At 42.3% G+C, this 25,015-nt stretch overlaps 1 protein-coding gene across 9 annotated transcripts in view; it reads left to right on the forward strand.

The window, feature by feature from the left end:
* Positions 1-25,015, forward strand: part of SEL1L2 (SEL1L2 adaptor subunit of SYVN1 ubiquitin ligase) — a 44,466-nt gene that overhangs the window by 16,242 nt on the left and 3,209 nt on the right. For 2 of the 9 annotated variants that reach the window (XM_081906255.1, XM_081906247.1), the window contains 14 exons: positions 3,763-3,859; positions 6,003-6,165; positions 10,240-10,293; positions 10,414-10,473; positions 10,557-10,638; positions 11,802-11,956; positions 13,928-13,984; positions 15,150-15,218; positions 17,253-17,330; positions 19,349-19,411; positions 19,884-19,971; positions 20,065-20,213; positions 21,280-21,445; positions 21,534-21,608. In XM_081906255.1, the coding sequence (XP_081762381.1) occupies positions 6,052-6,165; positions 10,240-10,293; positions 10,414-10,473; positions 10,557-10,638; positions 11,802-11,956; positions 13,928-13,984; positions 15,150-15,218; positions 17,253-17,330; positions 19,349-19,411; positions 19,884-19,971; positions 20,065-20,213; positions 21,280-21,445; positions 21,534-21,608 (1,210 nt within the window). In that variant the 5' untranslated portion in view covers positions 3,763-3,859; positions 6,003-6,051. The remainder of the gene's footprint in view (positions 1-3,762; positions 3,860-6,002; positions 6,166-10,239; positions 10,294-10,413; positions 10,474-10,556; positions 10,639-11,801; positions 11,957-13,927; positions 13,985-15,149; positions 15,219-17,252; positions 17,331-19,348; positions 19,412-19,883; positions 19,972-20,064; positions 20,214-21,279; positions 21,446-21,533; positions 21,609-25,015) is intronic. The other 7 variants (XM_081906248.1, XM_081906249.1, XM_081906251.1 and 4 more) reach the window with 7 other exon arrangements.

Consider the following 25,015-nt stretch of genomic DNA (forward strand, 5'->3'; position numbering starts at 1 on the left):
CAGTGCCAGTCTTAAATGAATGCATGCATCTTTTTCAAGGCCAGCCAAGAGCTAACAGCAGAGAGGGAATCTAATATAAAATACTGCTACATCACAATTGCATATCTACCTGAAAGTGAACCTAATTGAGTTCAGTGAAACTTACTCCCAGGTCAGCCTGCAATCCTAGACCCACATATCTGGTAATAAGTCCCAATGAATTCAGCAGGACTTCACATCTGAGCAGACACATCTAGGATTGCACCGTTAGAATGTTAGCTGATAATCAACATCATAATCTCAATGCGAATTTTCTTACTCTTAATTAAAATAAGGAATAGTTTATCGATTATTTCACATAAATTAGATAATAACCATCACAAAAAAACACATCTTTGGAAGCCCATGCTTTATTTTTTTTTAAAAAAAATGTCAATATTGATTTTCCACTGAAAAATAGGAATCCATGAAGATGCACTTGTCAACTTGACTGCATGTTTTAAAAGAATGCAAAATGTGGCATGACTGGCTATTTTTGCTCATATCAGAAGAGCAAAAACATTCGGGAGCAAGAAGCGCTGACAGAACCGGGGAAACTAGGTCGGACAATGAAATGGTCAGCAATTTGTGAATGGATGCAAACTTTATCCAGAACTTTCTTTGACACTTTATAAATATCTAGTTATGAATCGCAGAACCCCATTCAGCTCACCTTATAGAAGACATCCATGTGAAACTTCATAAGCACTAGACTTTTGATTCCACATACTTAAGAGCTTAATTACACATGACCATGGGTGCAGCGGGGGTGGGGGGCAAGGAGGGGCAGCTGCCCCCCAACCAATAAAAATCAATAAAAATACAGAGCAAACTGAGGTTCTGCCCCCCCCCAACAAAAGGCCTGCCCCCAAAAAACTCCTGCCGGTGCCCATGCACATGACATGAGTTGTGTCCCTCCCAATCATGTCATGGTTTAAATAAAATCAATTGCAGGTGTGTGAGTGATTTCTCCCCCCGCCCCCCCCCCCCGGTGAACACAGCGTGCAGGGAAAGTAGGTTTACGCTTTGCCCACACAATTACAACAAATCCTCCCCTGTGCTGTAGACAGAGAAAGAAAGAAAGAAAGAAAGAAAGAAAGAAAGGAAGGAAGGAAGGAAGGAAGGAAGGAAGGAAGGAAGGAAGGAAGGCTTTTTCTGCTCAGAACACTGCCCAACCTATTTCCTAGCCTAAATGCAGCCAAGCACCAGTAGCATTATAGCCATCACCAAGCTCACTATGTCAGCATGATCCCATGTGCCTTATAGTTGGTATTAAACACTTACAACATATTTGTTGCTAGTGGACACTCTCTTTCAGAATGGCATGCTCTACTTGTCAAGCACAAGATGGTGCATTAGTTAGGGACAGAAGCCAGTTTGTGTACCATTCTAGCTGTGCATAACTATGAGGTGTTTGTTTTAACTAAGTGTGATAAATAAATTTGAATATGCCCAGTGCCTGACAGCAAATGCCAGCGTTTCTTCTTATTCTTCAAGAAACGTAATTCAGTAGTAGAGTACAGGCTTTGCCTGCAAAAAGGTCTCTGGTTCAGTCTCTGGTATCTTCAGGTGGGACTCAGAAAGACCTTTTTTCTAAGACAGTAGACAGCTGCTGCCATTGTGTGTAAACCAGAGCTTTCCAAACTGTCACGACACATTGGTGTGTCGGCTGCAATGTGTAGGTGTGTTGCGCGAACGCTCCCCATGCTTCTCCTGGTGCTGGAAAGGGGTTAGTTTAACCTCCAGCTTGCTAGTAAAACTGAATTACAGTGTCGTGAAATGAGGCATGGCTAAAAGGGGTGTCACCAACATGAAAAGTTTGGAAACCTCTGGTGTAGACAATGGTCTGACTCCATATAAGGCAGTTTCCTATGAATATACAGTTATGGGCAGTGATGGCTAAAGCCCATTGAGTCTGGTGGGGCAGAAGGCAGAAGCTAGGTAAAGGTAAAGGGACCCCTGACTATTAGGTCCAGTCGAACCAGAGCAGCGCACGGAAACGCCATTTACCTTCCCGCCGTAGCGGTACCTATTTATCTACTTGCACTTTGACGTGCTTTTGAACTGTTAGGTTGGCAGGAGCAGGGACCGAGCAACGGGAGCTCACCCCGTCACGGGGATTCGAACCGCCGACCTTCTGATTGGCAAGTCCTAGGCTCTGTGGTTTAACCCACAGCGCCACCCGCGCCCCTATAAGCTAGGTAAAGCTGGAGCAAATGAAGGACAAAGCCAGCAAATGCTAGTTTTGCCTCTGTCCTATTCCTCCTCCTTCCAAGGACAACACTGAGACTAAGGAAGACAAAGCTGACAGCCAGTGCCTGCCCCTTGGACGGGATGTAAATAAGAAGGCAGGAAGTGGAGGCTGAGGGCAGATTGAGGTTGCCTTCCTCCTGTTTAATTGCCCTCCTCAATTTAGATGCGGATAGTTGAATGGGCCTTTCCCAAGCAAACATAATCTGAAGGGAAGAAATTGTGTGGTTAGCCCTGACCACATGATTTAGGGCCTTTAAATGTTGCAGCAGTGTCTAGGAACGACACCTCAGAAAAGTGACTCCCCCACTGTCACTCCAATGAAGAAACAGCATCTTGAAACCAAAGTAGGCACAGTGTGAGATATCTGCGATCAAAACTGATTCATTTTATTATTACTTTGAAGTCTATCTGAAGTTAAGTCCAACATTTCACTTCTCTCTGTAGCTGATATTTGTCCTACTGATGAAAAAAAATACTGGGGAAGTTAAGTGTATATTTCCCTCAGTGGAGTTAATAACAACAGCTTTGAGGAAAGGGAATTTAGACTAGGGAAACTGTAGGAGGTAAAGGGTTGAACACTTTCTCTCCTGGTGCCATGTTCTAATCAAAAAATTCAGAGCTTCTGCATGGCTGTTTTAGAATGGAAATGAAAAATGATGGGAGATCTGGCCACAAAATCCCTATGACTCATTTGATTTGGCTCCTAGAGTGATGGAGGAAGAGATGAGATTTCAGAGAGAATGATGAGAACCTTGGGGCCAAAAAGAAAGGCTACTACTTGTTGGGGAAAGAACCCAACATGTATGCTTTTGCAGTGGCGTAGCGTGGGGGTTGCAGGGGGGGCCGGCCGCACCGGGTGCAACATCTGGGGGGTAGGGTTAGGGGGCACAAATCCATGGGTTAGGGGGCGCAAATCCACGGGTTAGGGGGCGCAAATTACTTGCCTTGCCCTGGGTGCTGACAACCCACGCTACGCCACTGTGCTTTTGTGAAATATTGTGTATCTGTTGGAGGAAGCAGAAGGGTGTGTATCCAAGAGAAAGGGCCAATGAACTTTGAAAGCAGACAGGAGATGGGATGAGAGCTGTGGAAACAATTAGAAATCATCAAGGTTTGAGAATATAAATGCCACTCATTGCTATGGCACAATGCACTCCTATTTAAACTTGTAATGGGTAGGTGAGTTAAGGCCCTAACTCTAGTGCTTTCAGTGAAGGGGATTCATAAATGCTTAATGGGGCTTGGCAGTATAAGCTATCTTTAGTAACCACATACTGTATTACATCAAATGCATTGTGCTTTAAGGGTGGCTCAATTCATGCGCAAATCTTATTTGAAACCTTATATTTAAATTCCACTCTAGCGTTCACCGGAATTCGAAAACAAAAATGTTGCTTATTACATGCACCTTATCAAAAGAGCACATGATTTAAATCTCTGGCGATACATCGTGGAGTTGCATCACAATGTTTTTTCTGGTCACGTTTCTAGTGGAAGAGGAGGTGGAAAGAAAGGACAAAGGTCGTCAGTTTTATCAGAGAAGCCTCAAAATACTTAAGCATTCCAAAAACAAAGAAGATACAGAAAAGTAAGTGTAGGCTTAGCTGTTTTGCTAACACAGTCCCAGAGAAGGCATAAATTGGTTTAAGTGCAGGTCTGGCACATGGCTGGCGCAGTCTCTCTTGGTGACTTTAGAAGGATGGAATAGGTACATGTGGCCATGTTTCTCCCTTTCCTATTAATTTGTATGGTTCCATTGCCAATGCAAGAGTGAGTTTTTCTTGTAGAGATTTGCAGTGATAGGCTTATGAAGCACACCTATGGAGGGGTCCTTTTATAATCAGCCATGTGTCACCCCACATCTGCCCCATGTAATGTTTGGTGAAATAAACACATAATACAGTGGTACCTCGGGTTACATACGCTTCAGGTTACATATGCTTCAGGTTACATATGCTTCAGGTTACAGACTCCGCTAACCCAGAAATGTTGCTTCAGGTTAAGAACTTTGCTTCAGGATGAGAACAGAAATCATGCTCCGGCAGTGCGGTGACAGCAGGAGGCCCCTTTAGCTAAAGTGGTGCTTCAGGTTAAGAACAGTTTCAGGTTAAGTACAGACCTCCAGAAGGAATTAAGTACTTAACCTGAGGTACCACTGTATTACATTCCATGTTCAGTGTTTCCATGCGGCCTGCAAACACCAGCAAATGAATGGGACAATGGCAGGACACCATATCATGTCATGCTTCTTTGTACTAAACATAACTAGTATTAAACAGGGAGGGGAGCAGCAAACTGTACTTAGGCTCTGCTTCAGTCCCAATAGGCTTCCAAGGAAAATCACAGCTATGTTCAGTCTTTTTCCTGATTTGAAATTCTCTGTGGTCAGGGCCATCTTAATGATTGGCGCTAGGGGCGCCAGGCCGAGAGTCCGGGGCCAAGCGTTGAAGTCAGGGGAAGACCCACTGATAGCTGAGCGGAGCAGAGCCCGTCGGAGCACCGCGGGCTCTTCTGCTGCAGGTGGCTCTTCCCCGGACTCCAACTCTTGCCCCCAAACTCACGCCAAGCTGCCCGCAGCAGAAGAGCCCATGGCACTCCAACGGTCTCTTCTCCGCTCCGCTCGGCTATCGGCTCTTGCCCCAGCTGCATGGTGGCTAACTGTTTCGGTGCCACGCCTGGAGTGCTGCATCATGTTGTGGGCACTGCACAACGCATCCTGTTGCGTGCGCTGAGCTGTGGGTTCCTTTGAAGAAGAAGAAGAGTTTGGATTTGATATCCCGCTATATCACTACCCTAAGGAATCTCAAAGCGGCTAACATTCTCCTTTCCCTTCCTCCCCCACAACAAACACTCTGTGAGGTGAGTGGGGCTGAGAGACTTCAAAGAAGTGTGACTAGCCCAAGGTCACCCAACAGCTGCATGTGGAGGAGCGGAGACGTGACCCCGGTTCACCAGATTATGAGTCTACTGCTCTTAACCACTACACCACACTGGCTTTTCTGCTTTTGGCGCACGCTCCCAGTGCCACCCAACATGAGGTGCCAGCACAGAACGATGGGGAATGCAAGCGGCAGCAGAGGAAACATCTCCAGATGGGATCCACCGCATGCGAACAGCGCCAATGGCGGCAACAAAACCGGACAAATATGAGCACACGAATCCCATCCGAAGATCTTTCCTCTGCTGCCACTTGCCTACCCCGTTGTTCTGCACTGGCACCCCACGTTGGACAGTGCCGGGTGCATGTTCCAACAGCGGAAAAGCCAGCAAAGGAACCCGTAGCTTGGCGCATGCAACAGGATGTGTTGCGCAGCGCCCACAACGTTACACGGTGCTCCGAGTGCTGCACGTGCAGCCAAAACAGTTAGCTGCCATGCAGCAGGCGGACAGCGTGGCGACTGTGCTGCCCAACATTTTGCCCCCCCCCCAGCATGGAACCTGCACCCACCTATGTACACTCCTGTGCATGGAGCGCTGGCACACCTGTTGGTTGGTGCTGTGAGTCCCTGCGCCTCGCAATCGTTCTAAAGGTAAACTATTTCCTTAAAAAAGGGGCGCCAGGCAGCTCTTTGCACCCCAGTGCTGCATATGCTTAAGACGGCCCGGTCAATGGTGATGAAGGGGGTAAACTTCTAATGCAAAGTTACAGCAGAATAAATTCCTGTTTTATGTAAAGATGAGAAATTTCCATATCCGACGGAGTAAATCTGAACTTTGTGTTTCTGTATCAGAGCCCACCGTCTCCTTGTCAAAGCAGCAAAAACGGGAAACCAGAAAGCTATGGAGCAACTGGCATCTGACATGTTGTTTGGAAATAATGTTCCTCAAAATGTAGAAGCAGCTGTATCATTGTATGAGATTTTAGCTGACGAAGGATCTCATAAAGGCCAGACGGTACATGCTCTTTAATTAGCCAAAGCTTTAAACAGGCACTAGTCTACTTTAGAGTGCATAAATATTTGAAAAGAGGTAAGATGGTGTTTATGCTCAGCCAAGAAATGTCAACAAGGTAGGGATATAAAGTTAATTATTTATTAAATTGTCTGATTTCAAGAGGCTATCTGGTGTGTTCAGCAAACATCTTCTAAAATCCTTGTTCAATAAAATTCCAGGTCAAGGCTTCAGTCCTTATTCCACTGAAGACACTCTGAAGGTAGACAATGGTTTCCATGGAACAAAAATCAAATGTTTACGGTTGTTAGAATTGAAGCTATAAGAACTAATTATATTTTCGCACCTAGCTAGTGTGTCTAACATGTTCTGATTTAAGGCAAATTATCAATTTTAATTTAAAAGGATTTATGGATGACACAAAATAATAGCAAAAAAACAACTATGCATGAGAGATCGGCTGCAAATTCAGTTGCTCAGACTAGTCTCTTGTCTAATAAATCACAAATGGATCTCCTCTTGCATTCCTTTCGCATGACTCTGTTGCAGAACATGAAGAGGCATCTCACAAGTTGTGCTGATTGTTGAATCTTTTGTCTAGGTTTTCATAGCATTTTGCATATGTGTCTGATTGTTTCCTGTGTGGACATACATGGATAAAAGCAATACATGAATTGTGGATGGGTCATTAAAGAACAAATAGACCAAATGTGCCAAAACACATTGGCTTTCCAAAAGCTTTCCAGACATCATTTCAATAATGCAGGACTCTCCTGCCAGGGTTTCTTACCTTCCAACTGAGTTCTGATGAGTGAAAGCTTTGTTGAAAGAAAAACGAAAGAGTCTTGTGGCATCTTGTGGCATCTTAGACAGGAAGGATGATATCCAACTAAGTCATATACAGAGTCCATTGATTTCATTGTGTCTATTCTCAGTATGACTGTGGCGATCACACACAGGGCCCCCAGACGTTTGACGGTCTATTGACCCCGTGCCACCACTGCGATTGCTTTTTCCGCTGCCACCACCCCGTATCTCACGGGGACACAGGGAGTCCAGTCAGTTGTAACATTAACAAATAATCAAGTTAATTTTTAAATGCAGGAACAAGCTTATGGTTTCAGTTAGTTTTTCTCTTGTCAGTTTCTTATTCTTAGTTCCTAACAACTCCAAACTGATTATTCCAACTATCTATCTGACTCCACCTAACAATTCCTATCACTCTCTCACAATACAACTCTACCAACCCACTGCCTAAACCCGACCATGACTTTGAGAATAGCAGAAGCATCTGGGAAGAGAGAAGTCATGGGATATTATTTAAGAATAGTTTTATAAGTTGTGTGTCCTTGTTTTTCAATTCGATCCTTTTACATGATTTTGTAATCTTCGTGGTATTTTATGCATTGTGGTTTGCCGTTATTTTTATTGATTATAGATTAATAATTCTTTATCATGGGTAGGCAGACTAAGGTTTGTGGGCCAGATCAAACCCAACTGCCTCTGGATCCAGCCCATGGACGGTCCAGCAATCACCACGTGGATCGCCAGTGTGCATGTTCTTTCCCTCTCCCTCACACAGCGGCGGCACCGCCTCCTCCCTCCCTCCCTCCTGGCTTCTCCCCGCCCTGCCTAGAGGAGGAAGGGGGCTGGGCTTTGTTGGTGCCAGCAGCTGCAGCACTTGAGCGGCTGCCATTTTAAGCAGCCCCTCTCCAGAGCCCTTTCACACGCCGCTCATTGTCCCTCCACCACCGTTCTCCGCCCCCCCCAAATATACCCCGGCCCCCCGCAAGGTCTGAGGGACAGTGGACCAGCCCCCTGCTGAAAAAGTTTGCTGACCCCTGTTCTTTATTGTAACTGATAAGCGTAAACTGTTTAAATTATTATTTGCTGATCTTTAATTTTACTGTTTACTATTAGACTCTGATGGATTGTTGAATGCTGTTTTGTTTCTTTATTTTAAAGCTATTGTGACTTTTTATATTAGATCAGATTGTTACTATTAATGTTTGATGTTTTATTGTGTTTTTATTTGTGTTAGAATCTGCCAAGAGTGGCTAGGGCAACCCAGCCGGATGAGCGGGGTATAAATAAAAAAATATTATATATTATAGGTTCTGGGCCATGAAATGTGATCCCACAACAAGGATTTCTGTCTCTAAGGTGTCACATTAGTGTTCCTCTGGAATGTGCAGAACTGCACATTATAATAAATGTTATAGTATCTTCAGGAGTATCATTAAGAAACATTTCAGAGGAAAGGGGAAATGTTTTCATATTGTTGAATGTTGCATCGCTTTAATATTGTAAAACACTACACCTAAGCACATAAGTTTCCTCATTTCCTTATGAAACAGCTAAATAGCACAGCTTTATTGTGGATCCTGACCATAGGAGAAGGTCAGTTTACATTGTAAATACACTTCCATCCTCTGGACCATGGTCTGGAAAACGGAATGTCTGAAGATACAAAGGCTGGACATCCCTGAATTAAATTTTAGCTCAGTGACCTATTTTAAACTTATAACTATTTGTGAGGAACAAAGTTGTGACATAGAAATTTAGTTTTTCTTCATTCAGAAGCACTATTACTTTTTCCATGTTACATCTTTTCTGTGACACAATGTTCCACCAATTAATCTTGTCCATATCTATAACCTTGAACCAAGACTGGCTGGAATAAATCTAGAATTCATTTTGTACAAAGATTGAAGCACACGCCTGTGCCTCAAGGAGTCTATATACAGTCACATCACAGCCTGTCTGCCACTTTAACTTTGTTCTCAGTGCAATGTTTATATAGTTACGCACAGAAAATTTGCAAAGGGGAATATATGAAAACACACGTATGTGTGTGTTCACATAGTATTCTCATATATTGCCTTAATGTAACCTGAAAATGTCTGTATCATATATTTATGTGTCATTGTTCAAAGACATGAGCAATGTGACGGCTTCATGAAAATTTCTTATTTAAGCATACTCTGCCTTGACTTTCTCGCTTTAGTTTGTTTGCCCCCATATATTTTTGTCATCTGCTTATACCTCCCAATTGTGATGGCCATTTTCAAAAGGTCCATTTCACATTTTGAGAGCTTCATTTTCAGATATCGGTTCTCAAAAATTCCAACGCCTAGCCTTCTTAGGTCCTCTTCAAGTTTAGGATTACAACACTTTCAGAGGGAAAAGAAATAAAATATTTGCATACGTTTTTAGATTATGGGTTGTATCTAGTGGTGTTGTTGAGCTGACAGTAAGATTTCCATCAGCAGAACAAGAAGGGAAGCAATTTTCAATTATCCCTTCTCCTACAGTCTTCACCACCTGAATCTGTTTTGGAGGGCCTCCAACCTTTCTGGAGGGCTCCAAGGCTTAGGAGGTGTGGGTAGCTGCAAGAGGGATGATGATTCACTAAGAGTTGCCTGAGTAATGCCATTGGATGCAACCCTTAATGTAGACACATTTGTGTGCATCTCAATGTGGTTTTATTATATTTTATATTCTATATTATTTTATATTCTATATTATTTTATATTCTATATTATTTTATATTCTATATTATTTTATATTCTATATTTTATATTTTATATTTTATATTTTATATTTTATATTTTATATTTTATATTTTATATTTTATATTTTATATTATTTTTCTTTGCACTTCTTGCCCAAAATGCCAAGCCTATATTTGCCTTACTTTCCCTGGCTGCAATTCACATGCTACCTCTGAGGATGTTGTCCCTGGATAAAGGAAAGCAGAGAATTTAGAGGTCCTCTCAGTGGTTGAAGGAAGCATTCAGTCATGTAAGCAGTCTGAAATGGTAGAGCCCAGATAAACATTTACTACTTCGGAAAATTTCATTCTCCTACATTTCATGGGAGGCTGCAGTAAATATACCTGCTGACTCTCTGCACAAGTGTGTTAATGCTAAGCCCTGATTACATGAAACTGACATGGTAAAATAACTTAAAGATAATTTTACTGCATGAGAATTGGGCCTAAGACAACTGTTAACAATATAAGCAACTGAAAAGCAAAAGGATTGACTGAACTTTTTACGTTATTTCCCCCCATAGGCATTAGGTTTCTTGTCTTCATATGGAATAGGAGTGGAATACAGTCAATCAAAGGTAATAAAATTCTGTGCTGAATTTACCCTATTGTCATTGAAGTCTTTCATCTATATTTTGTGTTTTTCGAAGAAGAAAAACCTGGCATGATTTTATGATTTTATTTTCCCCCCTCTTTAGGCACTTGTTTACTACACATTCGCAAGTAATGGGGGAAATCTTATATCCCAGATGATCTTGGTTTGTAAATCACATATTTTCACTATTTCCAATTCTAGAGGCTTGAGTGATAATTAAAATAATTGTGAATTTTCCCCCAACAGGGCTATCGTTACTGGTTAGGAATCAATGTTCCAAGGAGCTGTGAAGCAGCACTTCTTTATTACAAGAAAGTTGCAGATTACAGTAGGTGGCCTTCATCTATTGTATCTTGCCTTGTTTGAAAGTGCCACTTTTGTTTTTGTTTGCTCTTTCAAGAGTCCTGTGGCACCTTAAAGACTAAGAAATACCAGACCCTCATGGGGGGCAGAGGACATGATTCTCACTCAAATTATTAACATATGAAAAGAACAAATTTTCCAAGATCCCAGGCAGGCATGGCCCAATACTTTTTGGCACCTGAGGAGAACCTGAGAATAGCACCCTCCACCCCCACCAGGGAAGAAGGGATTAGTGACGATGTGCATCAGGAACAAGGGGGAATAAAGGTCTACCTTGAGAACGAAGGTTGGGGGGGACCAACAGCACCCCCTTTTCACCAAGAGGCCACTGTAGAGGCAGCACTGGGGGAGGCAGCCAAGGACACAGCAGATCTGGCCTCCAAGGAGCAAGCTGCAGCTGATGCTGCCACTACGGCACTGGCAGTAGCAGCAGACGATGCCTTCCTTGGACGTCAAATCTGCTGCCCCTGTGGATCCTGCTGCCTGAGGCAGTCACATCACCTTGCCTCACAGGTGGGCCGGCCCTAATCCCAGGAATCCAGTTACTTGTCTAACAAAAGAGCCAGTGTGGTGTAGTGGTTAAGAGCGGTGGACTCGTAATCTGGTGAACTGGGTTCGCGTCCCCGCTCCTCCACATGCAGCTGCTGGGGGACCTTGGGCCAGTCACACTTCTCTGAAGTCTCTCAGCCTCACTCACCTCACAGAGTGTTTGTTGTGGAGGAGGAAGGGAAAGGAGATTGTTAGCCGCTTTGAGACTCCTTAGGGTAGTGATAAAGCAGGATATCAAATCTAAACTCTTCTTGTCATGTTTATTTGTACTAAAATACAGTCCCAAGTGACAAAGCAAGTTAACTGAAGCCATATGCAGGCATTACATTTGGGGAACTGTAAATACATGTGTGAGGGTGGTGGGGCAAGTAGACTGGACCTGCCTCCTCCATCACTGTGTTTAAGGTGACCTAGCATGACCAATGTCAAGAGTGATGGAAGTTGTCGTTCAGAACATCTGGAGGGTACTACATTGACTACATCATGGAAAGGAAAAATGAAATCTTCTCAGATTGTAGGAAGCAGTTGTTCTGATTTGTGTTACTTGGAATTTATTATTATTATTATTATTATTATTAGTTGCAAGCAAATTAGAAGAAAATGATGATAAGCCAGTTGAAAAAGTAAAGCTGATGGAAAGATCAGAAAATCTGGGTTTTGATACAGAAATCTTGGACTGGGATGTACATCAGTACTACAAGTTTTTGGCTGAAAGAGGAGACACACAGATACAGGTAAGAGACATTCCTTTCTATTTGCCTATTTATTATTATTATTTCTTAATTTGTTAATACTGCTTACCTGACTTCAAAGTGGTTTACAAGTATAAAATCAATTAGAATCCACACATCATCAAAATACACAATAAAATAATTCAATCGAAACACTTTTTAAAAATCCATAATTAAAATATGCTATAAAACAAAAACAATAAAAACAGCAATTATAATGACATAAGGAGAGCCTGCTAGATCAGGTTCAAGGCCCATCTAGTTAGCATCCTGTTCTCACAGTGACCAGCCAGCTGCTCATGCGAATCCCAAAAGCAGAACCTGAGCACAACAACACTTTTCCCATCTGCAATTCCACACAACTGGTACCGTATTTTTCGCCCTATAGGACGCACCGTCCCATAAGGCGCACCTAGTTTTTTGGGGGGGAAATAAAGGGGGGGATTATTATTTTTTTTCCCAGGCGCAGGGCTGGGGCGGGGGAAGCTCGAGCTTCCCCCGACCCCAGCCCCCAGAACAGGCAACTCTCTGCAAACCACGGGAACCCGGCGTGGGCTCCCACAGCTTGCGGAGATCTGCGCGAAGCCTGGAGAGAGAGAGAGAGTGCGTCCAATGGGGCGAAAAATACGGTATTTAGAGACCTACTGCCTCCAGTGATGGAGATAGTACATACCGTAGTCATTGTGCTTGGTATCCATTGATAGCCTTAACATCCATCAATTTGTCTAATCCTCTATTAAAGCCATCTAAACTGAATGTAGCGACTTTGTGTTTTTGTGCTATGTGATGCCAGGCTTTGTCCGCATAGATCTAACTGTAAAGGTAAAGGGACCCCAGACCATTAGGTACAGTCGTGGCCGACTCTGGGGTTGCGGCGCTCGTCTTGCTTTATTGGCCGAGGGAGCCAGCATACAGCTTCCGAGTCATGTGGGCAGCATGACTAAGCCGCTTCTGGCGAACCAGAGCAGCGCACGGAAACGCCGTTTATCTTCCCGACGGAGCGGTACCTAATTATCTACTTGCACTTTGACGTGCTTTCAAACTGCTAAGTGGGCAGGAGCAGGGACCGGGCAATGGGAGCTCACCCCGTTGCGGGGATTTGAACAGCTGACCTTTTGATCGGCATGTCCTAGGCTCTGTGGTTTAACCCACAGTGCCACCTGCGTCCTCAGATCGAACTGTTGTGTTCAGGAATTTAAACAATATTCCCTACGTCCTGATTTACTGGAATCCCTATCTTTACTAAGAATATTATAATTGACCCTCAGCCTACAAATACTGCAGATTAGTGTGGCATTAAGTGACAAGTGCATGGAAACTGCTGTCACCAATCCTCTTTCTCCCCTCTCCCCACCTCATTGTGGTCCTATTTCGCCCTCACCTTCAGGATCTGCTTGATAGATCTGCTTTTCGCCCTCACCTTCAGGATCTGCTTGATAGATCTGCTTTCCAGGGAGCCTAACAATGATGAAGTCATATGTCTTCTGGAAGCTTAAAAATAAATAAATGGTTGAATTGTTTGGTCTTCTATGTTAAAAAATGCTGTTAGCCACCTTTTTAACTCTGATGTGGGACATAATTATCAATCAACCAACCAACCAACCAAAAATGTTGTGTGTTTGTTGTTATTTTATCCCTTTCTATTAAAAAAGTAAGCTAATGTTAAATAAGGTCCCAGGAAGGGCAGCTGAATCCTTCAGACTAGTATTCCCCCACAGACCCTTTGCCATAAATTCTGTGCCCAAGTCTTATTCTCTGACACCATTTGCACGAATGGGACTTCCCCTTCCTCTCTTCTCTCCTGCAGTTTTCTGTGCACCTGCAAAATACAAAATCTGCTCTGGAGGCTTGGAAAAAACAGGTGGAAGGGGGAAATTTTGTTGTGTTTGCTGGTGTGACATTGGGCCATTCTTGCTCATTGACTTTTGGCTCCAAAAGATAAAAGACATTCATTTTTAAAATAATTATTTCTAGGTGTACCTAGGACAGTTGCATCTCTTCGGAAGGAAAGGACTCGAGAGAGATCATGCTGTAAGTGCAGGTAGATTAGAAGGATGAAAGCCGTGCTCTTACAGTTTTAAATTTTAGAAGTATATTTGGTTGATTTGAATGGGATGGTTCCAGTGAGCATGTTTAAGATCACATAGTAATACCCCTGTTCAAACAGGCATCCTTTTGAGAATCTAGCACAGTCTTTCATTTCCTCTGAGTTCAAGCACCAATTTAGGTTTTTATAAACAGAAATGCCAGCTGTTTGAGTTTGTATGTTCTTTTAAACATTTATGCAACAAATGTGTAGAGTGCTTTTTTAGTTTGGGAGTTTTGACAGCAGAAAATTAGGGTTTCTGTTAAGCAGTTTCAGAAAAGCATTATTTAAGGAGGAAAAGGTAGGCATATGTGAGTGCCCTTCTGGACCACAACCTAAGATTTATGTATTTGCAGCAAAATGGGACTAAAAAAGCAAACAAACACAGGAAGCTGTCTTATACCAGGTCAAGCCATTGGCTCTTCGGAGCTCTAGGGATGTGGAAAAAATTCAGTTCAGTTAGCATGTAAAGCTGAATTAATCAAATTCACACTTTCTGATACAATTAAAAACAAAACAAAAAAAACCCCGCACACAGCCAGCCTTTGAAATTCACACACATCTGAGTTGTAATGCAGCTCACCAATCAAGCAGTGCTTTAAAAATGCATATATTAGGGTGAAATGTGCATTAAAATAAGATACAAAAACATAACACATTAAGGAAAATTGCTTGCAAAAATGCACATATAGTCAAAACTTCATAAAAACGTCACACTAAAATGCAGAAGAATTTTCATGGGGATTTGAAAACAAACTGCAAATTGCCGCTCATATGACAAAAAATTATTTTAAGATGGAAAAACTAATAAGCAACTAAGATATCCAAATGGGCAGATTCTTCCATCCCTAGTGGATGGTGTCTCTCCAGGGGTTTCAGATTTGACATTTGCAGCCCTGCCTGGAGACGTTATGGATTGAACCCCAATACCATTTGGGGCATATGATCTAAGTTTGTACAGACTACTAGAACATAAAGATGCCAGTTTGAATTATTGTTCACCAATATGGCCTGTCTAACTATGAACAGGTGTCAAGGCAGGAGAATGCATACCTTGATTTGGAAACTTTGTTATATCAGTCATCACTTTATTCTGCTCTTTTTCTTTAGAAAGCCTTCTACTATTTCCTAAAGGCAGCGAATGCAGGGAATGCACATGGTATGGCATTCCTGGGAAAGGTATCTATGTTTGCTTCTTGGGATTAATTTGCTAGCTTGAGACCCCATCTATGGTCCTTTGTAGTTTCCTCACATTCAAGCAGAGTCCAGCTGCAGTGGATTGGGGCCATTCTCACATACAAGCTACTTGTGATGTGATCAAAGCAGAGTGGAGGAGACTGGAGGAGGGAAGAGGCAATCTTCAGTTGTACATTTAAGACCACATTAAACTACAGTTCTCACCTATCTTGTATGACAGAGCTTTCCAAACTTTTCATGTTGGAGACACACTTTTTAGACATGCATCATTTCGCAACACAGTTAATTCAGTTAATTCAGTTTTGCTAGCAACTAACCCCTTTCCAGTCCCAGGAGGAATGCAGGGAGCATTTGTGTGATAACACCTACACACTGCAGCTGACACACTAACGTGTCATGACGCACAGTTTGGAAAGCTCTGCTGTATGATCATGGCCAAAGGGATCTGACTGTCTTGTATCTCTGCATGCAAAATCAAAGGCATATCATGATTGACTTTGAAGTGATGTGCTTCAAAGTAGAATGGCAAACCTAAGGAGGACTTTCAAGAGGCATGAACACTTTTGAGGGGAGAGCTTGACATTTCTTTTCTCCTTCCATTTCTTGACATTTCCTGGTCAGCTTAAGAACAACACACACACAAAAGTGCTTCTCTTCTAATCAATGGTGTGGACTCCAAATTTCCATGAGATGCTGCTGGCAGAATTGGGGGGGAGGGCAATTTTGGCTTATTTGTCCTTTGCAGCACCCTGAAAATCTGTTCTGGAGGGCTTAAGAGACCAACTGGAACAGTTCAAGATTTGACACTGAGGACTGGAGGGGAAAGGGGGATCAGAAAAAAACCCACTCTCTGTTCCTTCTGCCAATGGGGGCCTACACTGGATTGAAAGCCCTTCCATGAATAGAAGGAGTCTTTCAATTTGCAAATGGAAAATTCATGCCATTGCTGGTTGTAAGTTGTGGACCTCCCTCCCCAGAGAGGTGTGTCTGATACCTTCATTCCATAGCTTCTGGCAGTTCCTCAAGACGCACCTCTTTGTCCTTGCTTTTGACACTTGAGATGTATATTTTTAGCACCCACTTTTTTCTCTACTTGTAAGTCATTTTAAAGTGTGTTTTATATTGTGTTGTAATGTGTGTTGTAATGTTGTAATCTGCCCTGGAACCTTAAGGCGAAGGGCAGGTAATAAATTTAATATTAATTATTATTAAGCAGGTATTGGTATTTAAAAAAAAAAGAATTGTTATGTTACTGTAAGCTGTGGGTATTCCTTTTGGAAACAAATACACAATGTGTTCAGCTGCTTGTGTTATAGTTGTATATTTAAAGCAGGAGTAGAGAGCCTTCAAGGGACCCGGGTGGCACTGTGGGTTAAACCACAGAGCCTAGGACTTGACGATCAGAAGGTTGGTGGTTCAAATCCCTGTGACGGGGTGAGTTCCCGTTGCCCTGTCCCTGCTTCTGCCAACCTAGCAGTTCGAAAGCACACCAGTGCAAGTAGATAAATAGGTACCGTTCCGGCGGGAAGGTAAACAGCGTTTCCGTGCGCTGCTCTGGTTCGCCAGAAGCAGCTTAGTCATGCTGGCCACATGACCAGAAGCTGTATGCCAGCTCCCTTAGCCAATAAAGCGAGATGAGTGCTGCAACCCTAGAGTCGGTCACGACTGGACCTAACGGTCAGGGGTCCCTTAACCTAGAGAGCCTTCAGCTCTCTGGATGTTGCTGATAGATAACTCTCATCAGCCCTGGCAAACATGGCTAATAGATATTGTGAGTTAAAGTTCAGTAAGATTGGAGGGCTAAAGATTCCTCAAATCTTCCTTAAAATGACTCATGAAAGCCCAGCACTATACATAACAGAGAGTCAAACAGAAAACAGGAAGTAAAAGTGCAAAATAGGATAAAATTCAGAGGAACTTAATCTGTTTGTTTTGCAAATTTTTAATGGCAAGAGGAGGCATTTCCATGGATGGTCACCATCATCTGAAGAAATATCCCCTCTTAATCCTGTCTAGATGTATTTAGAAGGAAGTGCTACAGTGCCTCAGAGTAACATTGCAGCTTTGAAGTATTTCAAAATGGCGGCAGAGAAGGTATTGTATTTTCTTTCTTTTTCTTTTCTTCTTTTTTAAAGTAGCAGCTTTATTTAATCATAATTAATACATTGTTCTTAGGAATATAGTTAAATCTGACAATTAAAGATCACAACAATCACTGCTTCAAATCAACTTTTAACTTTATATATTACAAGCACTAAATCAAACCACACCATGATTAACCTTCTGTACTTGCTCTTTAAAATGTCCTTAACCTATTATATGTTGTTAGCCGCCCTGAGCCCGGCTTCGGCTGGGGAGGGCGGGATATAAATAAAAATTTATTATTATATTATTATATTATACCAGGTTTGTCAACCTTCTGTCTGTGGAGGTTCCCAGTAGTGCCCATGACTGGTGCTCTAGGCTCTGAACTTTCATTTAAAAAATCTCTGGCCCTCGTATAAAAAAAGGTACATGCAGGTACCTTTTCAATTAAATGAGAGTGGTGTGACCATCTTGCATATTTTTCCTGGTGCTGAGGAATGCTCCCTGTTGTCATTTAGACATCAACAGGATCAGTCAATGGAATATTTTGCACAGCTTTATGTAAACTGCTTAGAGGTAGGTTGCCTTTTTAAAATGAAAAATCAAGCAGCTAATATATAAAACAAACAAAATGTTTCAGTGCTAAAAGTGCAAAACAATACGAATTGCTATAACTAATGAAGCAAATTTCAGATCTAACAACTCAAGGTTATATTTGAAAGAGAGACCGACCCCACAAATGTTAAAGGAAAGTGTTGCTTCATGGTGATTTCATCACATCAATATTGAATTGGGAATCAAGTTGTGGATATATTGAGGGTGTCATGTGTCAAAGTACATTGTCCCCTCATTCCTCTCCTACTGTTCATTTTGCCTGTATTTTTAGACTGCTGGCATCTCACATCTGCCTCTTTAATTTAATCTTTTAAAACACCAGATGCATTGGTGCTATGTAAGAGGTGACTAACTTGTTCAACGCTAAGGACTGTAATAGATAAGTAGGACCAACTGAAAAGGCCGTATAGAAAAATGGTTACATGATGAACAACATTGGGGGAGAGGGGAACTTTTCCATAAAACTTCCATTAAACTTGTAGGCTTCAAATTACACTTGCTCAGACTGCATTTGTCCTCCAAAATGAATATTCTCTTTGTCTATACTGTATTGTGTTGTACTTGGGTCTGGTGAGGTCTTTGACACCAACCTGGGTTGATATAATGACGCTGATGTTCATGAACATTTCAACTACCTCCAGAGCAAAACTATCAGAACTTCTTTTGGGGAGGGAGGCAGAATTTTACTCTTAATTAAACTCATTGAACTCAATGGAAATAGTTCCAATTGAATTAAATGAGTAGAGTTGCATAAGATTCCATTAATAATCACAACTGTGTAACGAAATGCTTCATTTAGATCGTCCGAGCTCCTGTTGCCCGGTCCCTGCTCCTGCCAACCTAGCAGTTTGAAAGCACGTCAAACTGCAAGTAGCTAAATAGGTACCGCTCCGGCAGGAAGGTAAACGGCATTTCCGTGCGCTGCTCTTGAATAACTGACGTGGACCTGAGTGAAAACTATCTACAGACCTGAGTGAAAACTATCTACAGTATCCCCCTGCTGGCCCAGGGTGAACTTCACTACATAACAGCTCTGGTTCACCAGAAGCGGCTTAGTCATGCTGGCCACATGACCCAGAAGCTGTATGCCAGCTCCCTTGGCCAATAAAGTGAGATGAGCGCCGCAACCCCAGAGTCATCCGCGACTGAACCTAATGGTCAGGGGTCCCTTTACCTTTAAACCATTTATTGCTCATACCAGGGTTATGTGAATAACTTGGTGTGACACAATGTCCAGAGGAGATATGGCGAAGGAGACATTTGTCTCTTGGTTAACAAGCGAGAAATATAATCAGTAAATAATTATAATTGACACTAAGGCACACAATTATAGTGATTCTTTATAGGTTCTTTTCATAGAGTGGGTAACTTATTCTTATGTCTAAATGAAACATTCTCAATATGTTATTTAGGGCAATTCCATTGGACTATGGGGGCTTGGACTTATTTATTTACGTGGTAAAGGTCTTCCACGGGTAAGTCTTCAGTGTATCAGAGCTTTTTCATAATAAAAAAAGCCAATAAGACCATAAGACGCTTGGCCTAATGTGGCTTTAACACCCCAAAATTAAAACATAGGTTTTATGTTTTACATGCAAGGGGTCCTAGGATACCACCACACAGTAGTCAAGGTGGGGAGGGGTTTCTACCTTCAAGCACCCCTGAGCCAATGAGGAGGCACATTGCACAGACCAATAAATGACTTACCACAGGGGCTGTTCCGCCAGGGTCTTTGTGTACCTTCTGCTCTGTTGTCATAATGGGACTTAGTGCTACGTCTCATGACCCCGCAGCCGACAGATCTCAAGTACAGGATTGTGCCACAAGTTATCAGTACCGCTTCTCATAATGCAGCTGCAACTTCTTCTGAGCTGCGGTCCACAATCAGTGTTCCACAAAACCAGAAACTAATTTCTTGACCTCTCAATAAGTTTGTTTCCCTTTCAGAATCACAGTGAAGCTTTTAAATACTTTCATAAAGCAGCAGAGAAGGGATATGCCCAGGCCCAATTTCAGCTGGGCCTTATGTATCACAGTAAGTCCCTGGGCACAGTTCTTCCTTTTGTCAAGGCTCCCATGGTTCAGTTACCTAATTTTTGATGAAAATCCAAATCACATTTCATTGCAGACGGCTCTGGAGTCAAGAGAGATTACAAACTTGCCTTCCAATATTTTTACTTGGCATCTCAAAACGGGCAACCCCTTGCTGTTTATCACTTGGCTGAAATGTACGCTACGGGAATGGGAGCTTTCAGGTCATGCCAGAATGCTGTTAAAGTAAGTAATGCCCTGTTTGAGAGTCTGCCCTTTGAGATATTAATGTTGATGGTTGTTCTCATCCAATATCAACAGCTGTCCAAAGACAATAACCACCCAGTAGCAATAGATACAGAGTCAAACTACACTTTATGTCAAATGAATAGCTCAAAAACATTCCAGGAGTTTTCTTTCTTGAAATTCAGGCATGGGGGCCAAAATTGCATCAGGACTACAGTGTGTGGGGAGGAAAAGTTTATGTTTTTTTTCTGCCCAACCACAACCATGGCAAACATGTTCTCTTACGCTTGTTGTTTAGTCGTGTCCGACTCTTTGTGACCCCCTGGACCAGAGCATGCCAGTAACTCCTGTCTTCCACTGCCTCCCACAGTTTGGTCAAACTCATGTTGGTAGCTTCGAGAACACTGTCCAACCATCTCATCCTCTGTCGTCCCCTTCTCCTTGTGCCCTCCATCTTTCCCAACATCAGGGTCTTTTCCAGGGACTCTTCTCTTCTCATGAGTCTCTTGCGCTTAGACTTAGCAAAAAAAATCTTCCACTGGCATCTATTACCCCCACCTTCCAATGTTTGGTTTCTATCAAAGAGGCTACAAAATACTAAGATTTTGGGAAGTTGCTAGTCTGTAGATAAATTAATTCTACTTTTTTTTTTTTTTTTTGCATCTCCTCATGGCATTTGTGTCCTTAGCGCTAAGAAATGTTTTGCAAACATTACACACATGAGACACAATCCAGCCAAAGCTATGCACATTGCATTGATTTCAAAGGCGATTTAAGCACAACACATGCTGAACTTGTTTTATAGTGCAAACCTATGGATTTTTTTCCTCAGAAACTCAGAAGTCCCATTGTTTTCAGGGGGCTTACTCCCAGGTAAGTATGCCCAGGACTGCTACCTGAAGCGTTGTGCCCACATTGGTGGCATCCATTTAAAACCACTGCCCTGTCTAGTGTCTCCCTTTAATCTTCTTTTCTTCCATTCAGCCTGCTGTTAAGGCAAAGTTAATTACAAACTTCTGGTGTTCTTTGTATGTGTTTAATGTCTGTCCTTTTTTTTGCTATTTAGCTTTACAGAACCGTATGTGAACTGGGGAGATGGTCAGACAAATTCCTGACAGCACACTTTGCTTACCAGACTGGCAATGTTGAATCATCTCTTGTCCAATATGCACTTCTAGCAGAAATGGGCTATGAAGTAGCTCAGTGCAATTCAGCTCACATTATGGAATCTGGTAAGGGAAACTTTATCTTATGCTGCTTACTTGCATTCTTTAACACGGTGATTGTGTTAAGACAAATGATGCTAATATTTTGTTGCAGAAAATGTTAAACTTCTCCACCGAGAGCAGATATATCCATTGGCTCTTCTTTTATGGAAGCGGGCTGCAAATCAAGGTATGAACAGAGTTAAAAATAACCTGTGCCTAGCTGTCCACTCTTATTAGTATGATATTTTTTCCCCATTTTGGCTCTTGCAGTTAAATAGGAAGAAAATATTACATTCATGCAACAATACCGACAAGTCATTAAAAATCACTGTTACAAAATATTTAGATATTATTTTCCTTCCCCTCCACTTAATTCATTGAGATGGCAATCCCACAGGCATTTCTTATAAAGTACTGAATAATAAAATCTAAAAAATGAATGATGTGCATATTAATTGTTACCTTGTTCCTTTTACATGGTCTTGCTACATCAATCTCTATAGTGGGGTTATTGCTTTGTTTTTGCTTTTATTATGTATTTTGTGTTCTCATTTTGTATTTTTATGTTGTGAACCTCCCTGTGATCTTTGGATGAAGGGTGGTATACAAATTTAATAAATAATAATAACAAATATAATTCCTATGACGATAGAACGTAAAGTGACCTTCAAGAATAAGCATCCCCCCACCAACCTAGCTATCTTTATTCCCAGCCAATCTCACTTTTTTTATTACCCTCTACTTCATTTTGTTACATGTAAAGAAGCAATGAATGGTTTAAACAATTTCGCTTCATTGCTATTTCATATGAGCCATCCATTCTGACAGAGAAAAGGAAGGATAATTTGAAAAATGCAACCTCATGCTCGTTCAAGCTAATTGTTTTTTCAGTTCTTTGACATGCCTATCAAAGTCTCTACGTGATGTTTGGAGCACAGAAGTAAACTCACTGAGCAGTAAAGACTTAGCTACCATGAACCTTTAATTTTTGCTCAAGCAAATCAACTAGCTCAGCCTTGTCCTCCATGCCCTGAAGGTGACTGAATTTTCTAAGATGTCAGAATGAAGAGTGCTCTCAGCTTGCCTCACTTCCTTGGACATAATTCATCCCAGCCTGTCCATTTCTTGAGACTCACAATGGGGAACTTAGATTTCAGCATTTCTTAGATCTTGGTTTTTCTTTAGAGTACTTCCTTAACCAGGACGGGTAGGTTTAATGGTAGAATAATGCTGTAGCCTTGACAATTCTATTAAAGACTAGCCAGCAAATCTGAACAAGGGCATCCTCATTCCAGGTCCTAGAACCATGTCACTAAATGACATACATGAATTACTATCAAATATTTCAATACAAGGGCAAAGTATTCCCAAAGCCAATTGCCATTTTCGTTTGACTAAAATTTGTAACGTACTCGATCCCTGCGGTTTGGGGATTCAAAGTGTGCAAACAATCCTGTTAATACAAAAGAGGAACATTTTCAGAACAAATGCAGTTTACTGTCACGCTGCCAGCATCATTTTGATTCCCCAGTCCTAAAGACCACTAGATCTTTGCATTGACCAGAGTCTCCACTGCACTATAGAAAAGCAGCAGGATGTCCTCCACTAGCCCTTAAGCAGACCTCGGAATGACCACAGACCCTTTTCCATGTCCTCCTCCTCTACCTAAAGATAAGCAGGTGGTGACTGAGTGACTGCCTAGAGTGTCTTATGCCCTTTACAGGGAGATTCATCTGCCACCAATTCTTGGCAACATTGTTTTTACTCATTTTCCTCTTTAAACTGTTAGTTTGCATTGGGATATATCTTTGGGAGTGGGTGGCACTGTGGTCTAAACCACCAAGCCTCTTGGGCTTGGTGATTGGAAGGTCGGCGGTTCGAATCTGCACAGCAGGGTGAGCTCCCGTTGCTCTGTTCCACTTTCTGCCAACTTAGCAGTTCGAAAGCACACCAGTGCAAGTCGATAAATAGGTACCGTTGTGACAGGAAGGTCAGCGGCATTTCTGTGTGCTCTGGTTTCTGGCACAGCCAGAAGTGGTTTAGTCATGCTGGCCACATGACCCGGACAGCTGTCTGTGGACAAACGCTGGCTCCCTCGGCCTGAAGCGAGATGAGCGCCACAACCCTGTAGTCGCCTTTGACTGGACTTAACTGTCCAGGGATCCTTTACCTTTACCTATCTTTATTAGAGCATATGACATGCAACAATTACATAACAATAAATGTGTTTCTCAAGCTGGTCTCTGACCGTAATAAATTTCATGTTCATAACAATAAATACTGAGATAAAAGTTTCAGAATATATTAACAAAGTTGTGTCAAATGATGTGTAGTAACATGTAGTAACATGTGTAGTAACAAGTCTTGCTCTCCCGGCTTCAGCAAAAGGAACCCAAAGCCTTCGGAGCGCAGCGCTATTGCCCGCTGCACTCCAAAGGCTTCAGGCAGCTATCCCTGAAGCCTGGAGAGCGAGAGGGGTCGGTGCGCACTGACCCCTCTCGCTCTCCAGGCTTCAGCGAAAGCAATGCGTAGCCACCGGAGCGTGGAGGGAGCGCTCCCTCTGCGCTTTGAAGGCTTCGCATTGCTATCGCTGAAGCCAAGGAGCGGAGCCTGCATTCGCTCCATAGGATGCACACACATTTCCCCTTAATTTTTGGAGGGGGAAAGATGCGTCCTGTAGAGCGAAAAATACGGTACTTTTTCGACTTCTCCCAAAGAAGTCCCATAAAGCAGTGGATATGGATTGTTCCTTGAGGTTTACTCCTGAAGTCTTTCTCATAAACAAGTACACCTGCAAGACAGTGGAGGTTTGGTTCAGAGTTTTCCTTCTCCTAATGGGCTACCTTCCCAGGTGAATGAGCCCCACCTGCGCCTCTACACCTCGTGCAGAAACTGCTTTCTTGACTGTTGGACCCACTAATGGTCACATCCAATCAATCTGCCAGAGCCTGTCTTTGCATGCAGGGGAAGTCCCTAGAAGAGCTTCCTTTATGAGGCCTCTTCTTCAGAACTACCCCAGTTACAAAGGAGTGAGAATATAGCACCATTTGTATTTATAGCAACATGGGCTCTAAGAGCTAGTAATCTGGCACTGATTCTCAAATAATTGCAGTTCCAGACTTTTTTTTTTTGTCTCAATGTGAGTGTAGGCTTGTTATAACTGTTCTGTTATGGTTAGTTTTCAAGTGCTGTTTTATCTATGTATCACTGTCTCTTTGTCTTATCTAATTGGATTACTGCATTGTAAGCTGCCTCACAAGTTTTATTGGCAGGTAGCCTAAGAAACATTTCTAATAAATACTTGTGATCCGAATAGCTGGGATCCAGCCAAGAACCTGAAAACAGAGTACGTCAACACTAGTGATGGAGAAGCAGGTGTCATATGTGGTCCAGTGTCTTTGTACACATACACAGAAACCTCTTTCGTTGGGAGACCACCTTGTTTGAATTGCACTTTTCAGAACCACCTTCAGAACTGGTGGCACAAATGATAATGACCAAGAATTCATTCTCTACCACCTTGGATTGATAGGTACGGGATATTATAAATAACAACCACAAAAGCAATCATAATATTTTTTCAACTATTTGTCT

This window comes from Podarcis melisellensis (genome assembly GCF_964234715.1).
Source record: "Podarcis melisellensis genome assembly, chromosome: 3".
Taxonomy (NCBI): domain Eukaryota; kingdom Metazoa; phylum Chordata; class Lepidosauria; order Squamata; family Lacertidae; genus Podarcis; species Podarcis melisellensis.